Consider the following 17264-nt stretch of genomic DNA (forward strand, 5'->3'; position numbering starts at 1 on the left):
AAAAAAAAAAAAAAAAAAAAAACCAACCAGAAGGCAGATATTTCATAAACCAAAAAGAAGAATCTAAATGCTAGCCATAATGAAAGAAAATAATACAGAAAATAATCAAGAGAGAGAGGAAATTAATTTTAAAAGGCTCTTTTGGGGGCTCCTGGGTGGCTCAGTTGGTTGAGTGTCCAACTTAGCTCAGGTCATGATCTCGTGGTCTGTGAGTTCGAGCCCCATGTCGGGCTCTGTGCTGACAGTTCAGAGCCTGGAGCCTGCTTCAAATTCTGTCTGTCTCTCTCTCTCTGCCCCTCTCCTGCTGATGTTCTGTCTCTCTTTCAAAAAATAAGTACACTCTTTTTTTTTTTAAAAAGGCTCTTTTGTTGAATTTAAATGGTTAAAAGGAACCAGAAAGTTCCAGTAGGATACCTGAAGGGACAGAGCTGGGTTCCCACATTAAAAGTTAGAAATGTAAACCAAGAGCGTCAGATAGAGAGTTCTTTAGGCAATGGCTTCAGACTCCAGCATGACTTGAAAGCAAGAAGACAAACAGCCTGTCATGCCTCAGTCAAACCAAGGGAATCCACCCACACCCATCAGACTCTGAAGGAGAAATTGTCCTGACATTCGCTGCTGCCCATGGTCGAGGACCCTCTTGACTGCTATTCTTGCACTGTATTTTCTTTGGGAGCATTTTTCTACTCATACATTCAGCACAATCATTGTTTCCTGTGTCATTTCAAGGTTTCTTAATTGTTCTCTTCTAGATTATTTCTATATTTTATGCTTTATTTCATTACATACATCATAACCAGTGACATAAAATTTTTAGAGGGCTGTGTCATTTCGGCAGATGCCCAGAAAGGTAAGATGTTATATTTTTCTGAATTATCTGCAAGCCAATTATGAAGCCAAAAGATGGAAAATTTACATTTATCATTGAGCAGTTAGATCCTTATAGAAAAAAATTCTGTAAATCATCAGCTTTTTCTGAAAATCTGGAAACATATTCATAGGCTTGAGAGATTTTTTTAGAACAGTTTTATATTAGGGAAAGTTAGTTTTTCCACATTTCAGGATTCAGTTCTACTCTTGTAGACCACACTCCCCAAAGGATTATAAATCTTTCAGAATGAATACCAGAGGAAAGGAGCCAAAATATTCAACATACAGAGCCGCAAATGTTAGCCAATTGCTATTCTTTAAATACCAGCTATGTCAAAGGATTTTCAAATGTTTGTTCTACTTTGACCAGATGCCATAAACATCTTACTAAGGAGAAGCAGTGCAAATATGTTTGTTTTTCAATTAAATCTCCCCTGAGAATGTAATTAGTTGCCAATACTTATTTTCACATTTTATCACGTATTTGCATTTGTGAAGTTTTAAGAGCTGGAGAAAACATAGTAAAATATTATTTTACTAGCTTCTGAAGGGTTTTGAAGAATGCTTCCAATAAGCTTTTCCACTTCTTAAATTAATGCAAGTCTTTTGCTGGTTGTCTTCCTGCCCCTACTTCTCCTCAGATATCTCCGGGCTCCATCAGCCTTCCAATACTTTGCAGCTTGTATTTCTTTCTATGACCAGGAGGCATTTGTTCCTTATTACAATCACATTTCAAACAAAAGTTGAATGAATGTTGCTTTCCCTCATTTTTCTCAAAATTTCTTTTGGAAGGACAAGATAAGTAGAGGACACGTTTCTAAATGTTTCTCATGGTTTTAAATAAAATATTTGAAATAAAGTAGTATTACCTTATCTAGTCTATAAGGTAATACCTATCTCCAAACCCCTTACTGCCAATAACTGAGAAATAAACATTTATTAAGTTGAGATGAAGAATGTATTTGAGACTAGATCAGGGAGCAAGTTGCCTCCAATCATTTTTTAATTCTTTCATTCAACAGATTTGCACACTGAGTCTGAGGGCAGGCATTAGAGGCATCTGGTAAACAAAAATGGACATGTTCTTTGCCTTGTGGAGCTCATCAAATGCAGTAGAGAAGATTTTAATTTTTTAAGCCCCTTCAAATAAATGAAAACTTTAAGAAATGCTATGCAAGCTTGCAATCAGGGACTCTGACTGGGCGGAGACATCAGGAAAGATTTCCTTGAGGAGGAATGTATGTCTGGACTGAGGTGTGGACAGAGTGAGAGCCTTCCCTGGTGAAGGAGGAGGGACGTGATGAAAGGCACGCCGGTCAGAGGAAACAGTAGGGACAAAGTTCTGTGGAGAAGTGGGACATGGCCTAATGAAGGCCAATGTGGCTGAGACCTAGGGAGTGGGTGCAGATGGTCCAGTATGAGCTGAAAAACTAAGTGGATAAGGGCACCTGCTGGATGCAGAGGAGAGGCTGAAGATTTTAATCATTAGGATTGATAGGAAATATTCAAGGGTTATTGTTTTGGGAGAGACGGAGAGGACCAACATGAAGTGAGTACATTTTTTAGATCATTCTGGCTGAAGAGGCCCCTGGCTAGAGGGGGCAAGTGAGACACATGGAGAGCTCGCAGCTTACTGCAGCCATCCAGAGAAGTGCTAACTGGGCTGGAGAGGTCAAGGTGACTATTCATGTGTCATAAAAACTTCAAATAAGTTGGTTCAGAAAAGGATACTTTAACGCTAGTAGATGAAACTCTGATGGGCTCCATGCTCACGGGGCCGCCATTTGGAGCTTCCTGTCTGAGTCCCACACGATGACAGTGAGAGGAGAAAGCAGGCAGAGGCACAATCAGGAGTGGAGGCCCCTCTTCTGTTCCCCACTGTCTGCAATCAGGGGGCAGTGGGTGAGAGCTGGTGAGGTGACACAGCCATCACTCAGCTATCCAGCTGGCTTTCAAGGTTCTCAGCATTTTTTCCTCCAAACATGCTGCTCACAGAGCAAGAAAAGTAAAGCTCTGCCAGTGACTGTTTATTAATGATGACAGAGGGCCTGGCACCCAGCACAGAGGTTGGCCGACATATATTCTCATCTCCCAGGCTCACGAATGGGAAAAACTCAATGTGCAAAGAGAATGGCATATGACCACGTAAGTCAAGGTAGTAAAGTATATTGCTTTGCCTTCTGTTTATTTGCAAACCTATTGTATCCTGATGATTCAGCAGTCATAAACCTAAGACTCAAGACAGGAGACTCGAGAACTCCAGGAAAGAAAATAAGAAAATACTGTTCCAGAAGAAAAAAGAAATTAGACTCAGATTGTCATATTACAAGCTTGCTGAGAATTTTTATTGGGAATGGGTAAGGAACAATGCAAGCATTCCCTACACATTCCTTTTAAACGCCCATGGAACATTTACAGAAATAGACAATCTGCTGGAATGCCCTAGCCACTTCAACGAGGAAAAACCTGTAGCAAATATAACTGTCTCCCTAAAAAGATTCAGAAGAATACACTGAATAATTATGGTAATTAATAAAAATAGTTCAGTAAAGTGACTGGTTATAAGGGCAACATTCAAAAATTAGTAACTCCTCATACACTAAGAATAACAAATCAAAATGTATAATTTGAAAAATGTTCCCCTGAAGGGGTGCCTGGGTGGCTCAGTCAATTAAGCCTCCAACATCGGTTCAGGTCACAATCTCACGGTTTGTGGGTTCCAGCCCCGCATCGGAATGTATTCTGACAGCTCAGAGCCTGGAGCATGCTTTGGATTCTATGCCACCTCTCTCTCTCTCTCTCTGCACCTCCTCCACTTGTGCTCTCTCTCACTCTTTCTCAAAAATAAACAAACATTAAAAACCTTTTTCTAATGTTCCCCTACTAGCATTAGCAAATAATAACAACAAAAATATCCAGGAGTAAATTGCACAAGAAATATGTTAAAAATATATGGAAAAGAAGCTATTAAGTTTTACTAAAATACATAAAAATTTAAAAATAAATGAATGGCCATACTATGTTCCTGAATAGGATAACTCAATGTTATTAAAAATTGCAAACCCAAAACTATATGGTCAATTAATCTTTGACAAAGGAGGAAAGACTATTCAATGGAAAAAAATACCACCTCTTCAACAATTGTGTTGGGAAAATAGGACAGCTACATGTAAAAGAATGAAACTGGACCACTTTTTATACCAGACATGAAAATAAATTCAAAATATATAAAATACCTAGATGTGAGACAGGAAACCATTAAATCTTAGAGGATAACACAGGTAGTAACCTCTTTGACACTGGTTATAACAATTTCTTACTAGAGAGGTCTCCTGAGGCAAAGGAAATAAAAGCAAAAATAAAACAGGGACTTCATTTAAAAAAAAGTTTCTGCACAGTGAAGAAAACAATCAACCAAACTAAAAGGTAACCTACTGAATGGGAGAAGATTTTTACAAATGACATATCTGATAAAGGGTTAGTATCAATCTAAAATACATAAAAAATTTATAAACTCACCCAAAAAACTAACAACCCAATTTAAAAATGGGCAGAAAATATGAACAGACATTTCTCTAAAGAAGATATATAGATGGCCAGTTGACACATGAAAAGATGCTCAAAATCACTTATCATTAGGGAAATACAAATCAAAATTATAATGAGACATCACCTCACACCTGTCATAATGGCTAAGATTAACAACGTAGGAAATAAGAGGTACTGGCAAGAACGTGGAGAAAGGGGAACAATCTTGCACCCTTAGTGACAGTGCAAACTGGTGCAGCCACTGTGCAAAACAGTATGGAGGTTCCTCAAAAAGTTAAAAATAGAACTACCTATGAGCCAGCAATTGCACTACTAGGTATTTACCCAAAGGATAAAAAAATACTAATTTGAAAGGATACATGCACCCTGATGTTTATAGCAGCATTATCAACAATAGCCAAATTATAGAAAGAGCCCAAATGTCCAAATGATGAATGGATAAAGATGTGGTGTGTGTGTGTGTGTGTGTGTGTGTGTATATATATGCATATATATACACACACACACACACACACACACATACACAATGGAATGTTACTCAGTCATCAAAAAGAATGAAATCTTGCCATTTGCAATGATGTGGATGGAGCTAAAGAGTATTCTGCTAAGTGAAATAAGTTGGAGAAAAACAGATACCATATGATTTCATTCATATGTGGGATTTAAGAAACAAATTAACACAGAGGGGAAAAAGGAGAGGAAAACCCATAAATAGACTCATAACTATAGAGCTCAAATTGATGGCTGCCAGAGGGGTGGGGTGGGGGGATGGTGAGATGGATTAAATAGGTGATGGGGATTAAGGAGGACACTTGTGATGAGCACATGTATTGTATATAAGTATTGAAGCACTAAGTTCTGCATCTGAAACTAATATTACACTGTCGTTAACTAACTGAAATTTAAAGAAAAACTTGAAAAAAATTGCAATTTATCCAATAGTAATTTGTAAAATCACGTAGACCAACCAAAATCCCCAATAGCATTTTTGAGTTTTTTTAAAACTTGATTTTCAACTTTTCTAAAAATGATCTGGAAAGGGAAGTATGCAAAAAAAAAAAAAGTAGTTTTAAGTTCGTTAAGAAAGCTCTCTGGTCAATCATATATTAAAATATATGAAAGTTCAGTAATTAAAGCAGCATGAAACTGGCATGGGAGCATCCAAATAACTCAATGTAATAGTGAAAGATTCAGAAACAAACTCTCACATATGAGATGACTATTCAATAAAGGCAGCATCTCAGATCATTAGAAGAAAAAGTGGATGAACCAATAATCTGTGTTGATACAACTGACAATCCATCAAAGTAGAAAAAAATTAGATCCCTACCTCATGCTATACATAAAGTGAAATCCAGATGGATTCAGGATCTGAACATTTGTTAAGCTATAAAACTATCAGAAGGAAATAGAGAAAAATTTCTTCTCTTGGAATGGCTTCAGAAAAACCTTCCCAGCTCCTAAGACACAAAACTCTTAAGCCAGGAAGGAAACAGTCAAAATATTTATTAATGTACAATTTTAAGGTTTCCAAACAAAAGAGCAGATAAAAAGATATGACAGACTGAGAGAAAATACTTGCAAATAATATAACAAAGGACTAATTTGCATTAAGAGTCAAAAGACAACCACAGAAAAATAGGCAAGGTATATGATCCAAAGGCTTTTAGACACATGAAAATATTTACCAACCTCACTTGTGACCAGGAATATGCAAATTCACACAAGATACATTCTCCCCTCCCGATTAGAATTGGCCAAAATAAAAAATAAAAAAAAGACTGTAGATTAAGGAGAATTTGTACCAATGAATCTTATCATTAGATAAACTATTTCAATACCCTGTAGATTTTAAAGACCATCAATGCCTAGACCCCACTTCAGAACAATCTGTTTAAAACGTCCATGAATGGGGGCGCCTGGGTGGCTTAGTCGGTTAAGCGTCCGACTTTCGCTTGGGTCATGATCTCGCGGTTCGTGGGTTTGAGCCCCGCGTCGGGCTCTGTGCTGACTGCCAGCTCAGAGCCTGGAGCCTGTTTCAGAGTCTGTCACTCCCTCTCTCTCTGACCCTCCCCTGCTCACGCTGTCTCTCTCTCTCTCTCTCCTAGAAATAAATAAAAAAATATTAAAAAAAAAAAAATAAAACGTCCATGAATGGTACCAAGGCATCAGGGCCCTTGTTTTGATTTGTTTTGTAGGATCCTGGCTGAATTGAATCTGTTTGACATATTATTAATTAAGTGTAAATTGTCATTTGCTTTGGGTCAGGAACTATCAAAAATTTTTTCATATAATCCAAGCTTGGTTGATTTATTACTTTTCATTATTTTCTTGAAATTTAAAACATTTCAGTGTAGCACCTCTCAAGCTTTCCTGTGCATATATTATTTCTTGTTTAAAATAGCATTATTGAGGTGGAAATCGTATGCAAGAAAACTGTATGTGTTTAATGTACACAATTTAATGAGTTTGGGCATATGCATACACCTGTGAAACTGTCCCACAATCAGGGTAACAGACACATCCATCATGTCCAAAAGTTTTCTTATGCCTCCTCCCTTTTTGTGGTATTAACACTTAATATGGTATCACATACTCTCTTACATTTTTTAAATGCACAACACAGTATTGTTAACTATCAGCACTGTGTTGTATAGCTCTCTAGAGCATTTTCACTTTGTGAAACTAGAATTTTATACCCATTAGAACTATCAAAATTTTAAGTGTACATTCTTTGACCCAAGCAATTCCACATCAAAAAGACTCTATCTTACAGAAGTAGTATACATATCCAAAGAATACATAAAAATATGTGCTTTGGCAACCCTGTAATAATAGAAATTGATTTGGGGGACAAGGTAAAAAGTTATCAATAAGGGAGCTGGTATATAAATTATTGATACATACATATAATAAGATGCTATGTGGTAATTAAAAGGACTGAGGCAGATATGGAAGATCACCAATAAAACATGAAATATAAAAAGCAAAATATAGAGCAACAAATAGTATGACTTCATTTTGTGTATAAAAATTATATATGTGTGTGTGTATATATATATATAAACAGAAACATCTGGAAGAGGGCTTTCCCTTTTATTCTTTGGCATAGACTAAATGTTTACCAAGAGTATGTGTTAATAGGTTATTTTTATAAGATTTTAATATTATTTTTTAAATGTTTACTTATTTTGAGAAAGAGCACTAGCAGGGAAGGGGCAGAGACAGAAGGAGAGAGAAAATGCCAAGTGGGCTCCATGCCATCAGCACAGAGGCCAACTCGGGGCTAAATCCCATGACCTGGGTGAGATCATGACCTGAGCTGAAACCAAGAGTCAGATGCTCAACTGACTGGGCTATCCGGCGGCCCCCATAAGATTTTAGCACTTTAAATACTTCAGGGAGATAAGGAAGGACTAGAAGAGGAACACAGGCTTTAGCCATGCCCCACATGTCACAGAAATATCAGGAAGCTACACTTACCAGAGAGCAGGGGTGGAGAAAGGGACCACAGACCTTGCCAATGGGGAGAGCAAAGGCTAGTAGACCAAAATGAGACCTGGATTTTAACATTTCTCTTTCAAATATGCAATTTCTAATAATGAGTACAACGGAAATGTATAGATGCAAAATGAAAGATCCTTTATACCAAATCTGCTACCTTTTACTTCTTAACTCTTATATTTATAAATTCTTCACTGTGTAAATTTCTATAATAGGACATGAATATGTGTTTTTAAAATAAAAAGTCAAGTATTCTAGGGGTCCCTGGGTGGCTCAGTCGGTTATGCATCTGACTTCGGCTCAGGTCATGATCCCGTGGTTCATGGTTAGAGCCCTGCGTCAGGCTCTGTGCTGACAGCTTAGAGCCTGGAGCCTGCCTCAGATTCTGCATCTCTCCCTCTCTCTCCGCCCCTCGCCTACTCATGCTCTGTCTCTCAACAATAAATAAATGTTAAAAACAAAAGAAAAGGAAAGTATTATAGAGCAGTATGTAAACAAGGAACTAGGCAACACTATTTTTCTCCAATTTAGCCTCTCAAATCAATTTGGGGAAAGGATACTTTGAAGAACAAAAAAGTGTTGATGCAAATACATCAGGCAACACATTCCCCCAAAAGACCTCTTACATTTTCAGGTTACGTAAAACTGAACAGAATGTCACATAAAACTTAGATGGCAAAATTCTTTCCAATCAAAAATCTTATGAATAGCTAGGTGGGCAATGTGTAATATATAACTGTACTTTATCTGCATAAGCTCACAGTATGCATTTATGAATGAATGAATGAATTAACTAATTAATGAGTTAAGGCTTAAGAGATCTCCCTTGAGATTTTTAATATTGTCATTTTTTGGCAGTTAAGTTGATGTGGCTATAATAATGCTAGGTAATGTTGGTATAAACTATTATGATTTAGTAGTGTTATATTATACTTATCTAATTATCTTTCCCTTTCTCCACTCTTGCTTGTTTATGATAGTCAAGAGTCAAGAAGAATTTATAGCTCAAAAACTAAAGAGGTTATTAGTTTATCTGTGGAGTACAGATTCCTCTGTGGAGTTAGGAGTCTCTCCGTCATTTCCATCTCTTTCTTTGTAATAAAAATAAAAATGGATAAATTTGTTGTGGGCTACATATAATTACACAAGTTACACACATCTCAACCCAAAACTTAAATTGTGTTGACTTACACTGTATTATTTAGAAAACATAAATGCAAACTCCGCTAAGTAGGGGTTTTTTAGATGATCCAATATAAAATCTTTATAATTTGGGGCACCTGGTGGCTCAGTTGGTTAAGGATCCGACTTCAACTCAGGTCATGATCTCAGCCTTGTGAGTTTGAGCCCCACATCAGGCTCTGTGCTGACAGCTCGGAGCCTGGAGCCCGCTCTTGATTCTGTGTGTGTATCTCTCTCTCTGCCCCCCCCACTCTTGTTCTGTCTCTTTCAAAAACAAACATTATAAAATTTTTTAATTAAAATGTTTATAATTTCTAATAGTGTGTGTGGGTGTGTGTGGGTGTACATGTTTGAAGTATAAAACTCCTACTCTTTATGTCATGGAGACATTTTTTTAAAGTTAACCCACATCAACGTAACACCATATGTATTAACTTAAAGACCGTTTCTCAGGAACGTGGTAGTAATTTTCCTTTCTAACTACTGGATTTTATTTGCATACATAAACAGTGAAAATGATTCTCTATTTCTGAAAGATTTCAAAATCTTTCAAAATCTTATTTGTGCTGTTGAGCACAAATAACACCACACTATCACGATCTTCTCCATCTCTTTAAGTAAAATAAAAACCTAGCAAAAGAACACACTCTCATACTGCCTTCCAAAAATGAACACTGAATTCCTTTGTTAAAAAATGCTCCCCGTTTAATTAGTCTCTTACTCAAATGAAGAAAACCAAAGGAGAGAAAATAGGAACATACAACAGCAAGTCTGCAGACCCTCTGGGCCCTGGATTTCTTGACTGAAGGACAGAATAACCAGGCAACGGGCAATAAAGATAGAGGCCTAGGTGCCAGCCTGGCCCACGGCCGCCTCGCCTTCTGTGTGGGCCGGAGTGAACTATTTCTCAGCTTTTCCACCAGTGAAACAAGGATCACACTACCTGCCCCTCCATACCCAAAACCCAAGTAATGGGAAAGGAATTTAATTAACTATAATTGATTGCAAAGTACATCAAATTCCTGCAATGAAAAATCATATAACTCCCAATTACCGCTTAGAAGAACTCTTTAACCAATTAAGGTGTGTGTGTGTGTGTGTGTGTGTGTGTGTGTGTGAGCGCGGGCGTGCGTTCATGAAAGATCATTAAGGAACTGAATGCCGCAAAAGTATTCTTTAACAAAGGTTTTGAAATTTCAAAATGTCTCTGGAGCAAATTCCCTTCCAGAGTGGAAATGCAAAACATGCCAAGGACAGAGCCTGGAGTGTCTCTTGGGAAGCCTTGTGGAATTTCTGAGGTGATTCTTTGAGTTGTTCCTATGAAGTAGGGTCCTGGTCACTGCTGGTCTAGGGGAGCCACAAAGCACTTTCACCTTTCATGGCCCGAGAAGTATGAATTTGTGGATACTTAAAAGAATAACAAGCAAGACCCCTACCTCACATGAAAGGTGAAATCAACACCAGTGTTTTATGAATTTGATCACATACAATAAATAAATTAGGAACCACCCCTCACCCACACATGGTTGGGTGAGTGGGGTGAGGGGAGAGGATAAATGCGAGGTGATACCCAGCTGTGATCGTAAGGTGCCACTCAGCAGCCGACAGGAGCCATTCTTCATAGAGTGACACCTGTTCAGATAACTTCACCATCCCCTGGAATTCAGGAACAATGATTGCGTGGTCTCAGATGCGAGAATGATACCACATTTACGAATTTACATTAAAAAGCCCATTGTTCCCCAACTTCATAGCTAGTGTCTTATGGTTTTTGTGTGTAGGAGCTTTCAATTTGGAAGGAAACGTACTTTAAAACTAAACCTTTCTCTCTTTTTGCTTCAAACTTTCCTATTCAGCTTTCTTTAGTTTTTTCCTCTACTAGCTGATTGCATAAAATTACCAAATAAAATGTTTCTTTCTTTAAGTTTTTTTTTAAAAGCTGATGAAGCAATCTGTAAGATGGCAAACTAACATTTAAGAAGACACTGTCAGTGTAACATTGGAATTTTGATCTAAAAATACTGCCCTGGTTGTACTAACTAGAGTGGGAGGCAGCACTTTCTGATTAGCTCTTAAGAGGTCCTATCTGGTCATGAATAAAAAGACCAAAACCAGCCCCCATGCCCACACACTCATTCATCCCCCTCACTCCTAAAGCAGTCGTTCGATTTCTAATGACCATTGTCAGCTTTGGTCCTTTATTTCCAACTGGGGTATAGGCATTTCTATTTGGGTATTTCACTCTCTTCAAACTTCATCTACCCAAACCGAAGCCTCCTCATAAACTGGCCTACTTTCTTTCCAGGCCATTTCTTTGCTGCCTCCAAGGACATTACCCCATTCTGAGCCCCCAGCACACTCTCGCTATCAATGCAACCCCTCGTCACTGGTCTTCTGCCTCTTCCCACTTCCGAATCATTCTCCATACCACCTGCTGGCGGACTCAGCTTTCTAAAGCAATGCTTTCATCACCCGGATCCCCTGGATGGCTCTGATCAAAATCCCAGGTGTAGAAATAGGCATCCTGCAGGGAGGAGACACACCTGGGGAAATGGCGCTGGGGATTAACCTTAGATTCTTCCATTATTGCTGCCAGGACTCAGGAATAAGACGGGCTGAATGAAGCACATCAGAGTAGGGGCAGACATCTACAAACCTGCTTGTTAATAATCCCCCATCGAGCCTGGAGCTGATGCCAGGACAGCACTGATATCTTATCCTCAAGTGACAAGGAAATGCCTACAGGGGATATAAAGCATGATTACCCAGCCTCTGAGATCCCTTCCAACTGCCTAAAATCTGACCAGCCACATTCTTGGCATCACTCTATAGTCTCCTCAATTTTCTCTTGGATTTACTTATCGTGTAGTATCAAGTTCCAGATCCAGACCTCCTTCAATCCACAGAGAAAATGGGTTTCAGTAGGCTTGCAACCTTGTGTCCAGAAATTCAGTCTTCAGCTTAATGACACTTACACTAATGTGTATGAAATACAGATCTACTTATGGTGATAACCTTTCAATGTTATCTCACTTTACTGAAGAGTACCTGTTTGTGTTAATTTATAGTATTTAATACTTGTGACTAATAAATCCACATTTCCAAACAAAATAAAATTCTGCAACTCTCCTATTTCACAAAACGGTTCTCCATATAACTGATTTAGTAATGGGCAAAGCTCTGTATCTTTACAGAAACTAACAAATTAGTGTGGGGCATACACCTTAACAAACCATCTTCCCCAATCGCTGGAATCGATCCAAAGCAGAACATTTTCATTGTGAGACTTTAAAGCAGCCCTGACCAGGGGAGAAAATAATGTCCATGTAAAGCTAGCAAATACAGCAATAAAACAGCATATCTACGAGGAGAAAGGGAACAGGAAAAGGAGGAGAGAGGAGACTAAGAGAAGGTGGGAAAGACAAGAAGAGCAGGAGGGACGACTCTGGCTCAGAAGGAGGAAAAACTGTTTTCAAGGAGCTGAGCATGAAGAACAGCACAGCCCACCCCCTTGGGAACCTCATTCTCTCCCCATCACGCTTCCTGAATGGAGGGGTGGAGAGGCAAGCCTGTGCTCACTGGCTAGACACCCTGCAAGACACAGAAATGAGTTTAATATAACCTTTCCATTCAAGTGGCCGACAAGACAGATAAGCTGAACCATAAAGATAACAGAAGGCAGAATATAAGTGTTTCTCACTAAGGAAGCTGAAAAGGTGGTTTATTGCTTCATTTAGAATTAGGGCATACAGTCGTCAGTTATGTGTGTGTCAGTGGGGTGGGGGGAGATGTTGGAAGGCTGGTGAGTAAAAATGTAAAGTCTTCATTAGCTTAAAAATTAAATTGTGTTCTAAAAATCCAGATTAAAAGAATATATACATACATAAAACTTGTAAGTTGAAATGAATGTATGTCAAAGCCAAATAATTAAATACAAACTCCTTTTACTTACGTGCCAAGATCTGAGCTCATAGCTCTGGATAAATAACAAGCTATAGTTCATTGACCTGTTTGGGTATTAATGAGCTCATCAAATTTTTTTCAACAATCACTTGGAAAATGGCAAGCAGAAAGTTGGGTCAACATTAACATTTTTCTGCTAGTTTAAGTCTACATTTAAGGCATCATTTTGCAAATTAAAATGTCAGGTGTATTTATTTTGAGATTACCTAGAGACATTCAATTTTGCATTTCATAGGCATTTAATATCCTTTTGTGGATTAAATATAAAACATTTATCTGTGTCAAAAAGCCTGAAATCACTTGTAGATATACTTTTTCTTTTATTGGCTATGTTAAGAATATCTACCTGTGGGAACTATAATAATTCCAAGCAATTTACTGTCTGGCCAAAAGTATCACATTTGCACATGATTTATTGATGAATAACTTGTGCAAGCTTAAGTAGCACTTCATCAATACATGTTTTCCTAGCTGTTCTGGGACAGAAATAGTGCATCCCTTTCTGGCTTAATATTATATGGACTTATCATAAATAGTTGAAAAACTCAAGACAGCTATTCAATAGTCAGGCTATTATGAGAAACTCTCATTGCCATGTTCACTGGGAGGTTATTAGTAAGGATGTCATTCACTACCACACTCACTGTCTGCTCCATCAAGTCCTCAGGGAGACAATTCTTTCTGCTCTTAGTACCAGGATCATTTACACACATTGGCAACTGGGACTTTTTTACCTTATGATGGTAAGAGTCTTTCCCTCACTATATTAACTCACTGCATTTCCTTCCTTTTATTGGTTGCTAAAAAATGTGAAGCAAAAATTGAAGGGCCAGCTGTGCAAGTCAAGAAGACTCCATGCCTATGTTGTCTATAGTAATAATACTTAATAGAAATCATTATTATTGCTAACTAGTACTGAGTACTTTCTGCTAAGCACTTTACATGTGTTAGATTTCACTTGATATTCAAAATAATACTAAAACATGAGAACCTTTCTTTTGCCATCTTGACCAACGAGAAAACTGAAGTTTAGAGAGGTCAGCCAACTCCCTCAATGCTACTGAGCTAGTAGAACATGGACTCTACCGAAGTCTTTCCAACATTGAAGACCATGCTTCTAATAGCTCTGTTAGTCTGCCTCCTGGCCCATCCATGTGTCCTCCCTGTTGACTCTTTATTTCCTCTGACTAATGAAATAAAGTTAATAGAACAGAATTCTTTGGAAAAACACCAGGGCTCTTACAGTCTTCTTCCAAAAAGGTATGTCCAAGCTGCAATGCCCATCTGTCTCAAGGTGCTCAAGTGTGGGGTGGCCAAGTTCTCTGACTCCATTTTTTTCCCCCAGAGTGACATGTGATTTCATGGGAAAATCCACAGTTCACTAAAGGAGCCAGGGTACCATCAGGAAGGTCTCCTGAGTCTGGACGTTGGTGCTGTGTGTGCTCAGTGGGCCACTGTGTTGACCGCATGCTTTGTGTGCAAAGACGCCTGCCAAGGGGTTGTGTGCGACCATGGGGTTTGAACTCCAGTCTGTACACCAGCTAGGGTTTCTAAATTCCCAAAAGAGATATGAATATTCAATATCCCAAAATAAGAAATCGAAATCCACCCCCCCCCATTCTCAGGAATTTTTAAAACAATAAGTTATTCTATGTTTTTTCACAAATTTTACTTCTATGTTTTTAGGTATTAATGATGACCGTAAGAGTGAAGAATTTCCATAATAATAGACAGTAAATCATTTTTTTGTGATAGAGATACTAAAAATTTCAGAGGTTTTCTGTTAAAAAAAAAAACAAACCCAAACTAGGAGCACCTGGATGGCTCAGTCGATTAAGCACCGACTCCAGGTTTCAGTTCAGGTCTGATCTCATGGTTTGTGAGATCAAGCCCCATGTTGGGCTCTGTGCTTGGGATTCTCTCTCTCCTTTTTTGCTACCCTTCCTCCTTCTCAAAAATTAAGTAAATATACATTAAAAAAAACCCAAAGTATATCTATCGCAGTAACAGGTAAAAATGATCTCCACCTGATATCTGGTAACACTAAAAAAGGGAGACATTACCACAAAATAAATGCCAAATTGAAGTCATTTTAAAAGTTGAAAGATAACATAAAAATATTTACTATTTTCAAGATATTAACCTTTAATTAAGTTTTAAAAGAAAGCATTAACTGTCTATTACAATAGTCTTGGTTTTTCTTTCATGACAAATACTCCAGACACACAAAAACTTTCTTTGATTTTGCATTAACATTGGTCAAATGGTTAAGAGGCTTTCAAAAGCATAGCCAAGGTGGGCATTAGGGCTTGCTTCACAGAAGCTATATGCTTTTTTAATGATGAAAATTTTATCTGCTTGCCCAGATTTCAGTTTGGCCATTGAAATCTATGTTGCAATGGAAATTTTGAATACTTTTTCCTAGTTTCTCATTTTCTTGACTAATTTTTCTTGGGATTCAGGATTCAGGAAAACACAGAAATTGTTTTCTGAGAAATGCAGGGAATTGCAGCTGGGGCCATGCTAAGAAAAGGGACATATTTTTCTTTCAAAAAGAACCTTTTCAGCTACAAGGCTGTGTCCACGCAGGGGACTTTGTCAAATTCACAAAAAATGTACACCTAAACTATTTTACCTATCAGCTTGGAAGGACCTCAAAGGCAGCAGGAAAGTACTCTTAAGTAATTTGGGAGTGACATAAATATCTTTACATATGCAAAGCCACTGGCAAATGCCCTTGGTTCATTTGGTCAAAGACCCAGAAAGCTAGAGGAAACTAGGAGTTAAGTAAAAATGTTGTTTTTACAAGTGCTTCTGAACTAGAGCTTTAGACATGGCCTACCTAGACATTATCAATATCAGCGATCTATGAACATTAATCTGGGTTTTGGCAAGTCATTTGCCTTGCCCTGCTCCCAGTCAAGTCTTAAATACATTATATAGGCCACTATCATGTAACATGTTTTCACACATGTTATCTTGAGAGTCATGGAAATAGACTAACACAGATTTTAAGCACCTATAATGTACCAAATACTATGCTGCATCTTTCAAATATGTATTTCAACGCCAAAGTAATCCTACAGGACAGGTATTAATTTTATTCCATGGGTTAAGAAAAATAAGGCTCAAAACCACAACCAAAAGCCACACTGCTGGTAAGTGACACAGCCTAAAATTTAGTTGTAGTACAACTTTAAAAATCCATGCTCTTGCCACCACACCATACCACAAATTGTAAAAGGATGGCAAGTCATAATACCTGCTGGTTACTGTGGCCCAGGGGAGAGGGCTGGTACCAGGCAGCCCAGCTCCTCCACGAGAAGTAACCTTACTATCCTCAGGGTAATAAGACCTTCCCCTGTGCACACTTAAATATTACCAGGGATTTTTACTACCCTTATTTGAAAGAAACATATAATAAATGTGGAAGCAAAATATACCTTTTTGGGAAAGGAATTAAAATAATCATTGTAAACACAATACAAAAGGTTTTACCTTTAAATATTTCACCAGCTTCTGAATTTGCCAATATTCCGATGGCAAATCTGCATTTGCTTCCTGACGATGATCAGATGGTTCTTCATCTTCCTCACTCTCTGAGGAGCTCTCGCTAACAATTTCCTCAATTTTCTCAGCATTCTTACTAAGAACAATAACAACCACCACATAACATAAATACTTTTATGCCACAACATGGAATTGGTTATATTTGTTACTATTTCAGCAATATGAACATAAGCAATGAGTAAGATACCAACACCTCCTGAATTCTAGAAGATCCTTGTTAAGATCTAAGTGAGGAGATGAATAAACCCCTATCTCTATACCAGGTACAGTTCAATAGTGTTGCTTTGCATATAATTACAAGAAAATAGTAAGACATGAACAAGGGAATTAGTATATAGCCTATGGCTGTGCTGTACAAAAAGGTAGCACCAGTCATTGTGGTTAAATAACTTATGGTTATTTAAGTTTATTTAAATCTATTTATTTTTTAAAAATGTTTTATTTATTTCTAGCAGAGAGAGAGAGAGAGAGAGAGAGCGAGCGAGCAGGGGAGGGTCAGAGAGAGAGGGAGTCACAGACTGAAGCAGGCTCCAGGCTCTGAGCTGGCAGTCAGCACAGAGCCCGACGCGGGGCTCAAACCCGCGAACCGCAAGATCATGACCTGAGCTGAAGCTGGACACTTAACC

General features: G+C 38.1%; 1 protein-coding gene across 1 annotated transcript in view; it reads right to left on the reverse strand.

Annotated features, from left to right (window-relative positions):
• The window catches only part of ODAD2 (outer dynein arm docking complex subunit 2), a 171086-nt gene that overhangs the window by 121842 nt on the left and 31980 nt on the right, over positions 1–17264 (reverse strand). Inside the window, exon 9 of the mRNA XM_039254766.1 lies at positions 16567–16714. Within this exon, the coding sequence (XP_039110697.1) occupies positions 16567–16714 (148 nt within the window). The remainder of the gene's footprint in view (positions 1–16566; positions 16715–17264) is intronic.

Source organism: Hyaena hyaena, unplaced genomic scaffold (assembly GCF_003009895.1).
Source record: "Hyaena hyaena isolate Hyena2069 unplaced genomic scaffold, ASM300989v1 scaffold_498, whole genome shotgun sequence".
Taxonomy (NCBI): Eukaryota; Metazoa; Chordata; class Mammalia; order Carnivora; family Hyaenidae; genus Hyaena; species Hyaena hyaena.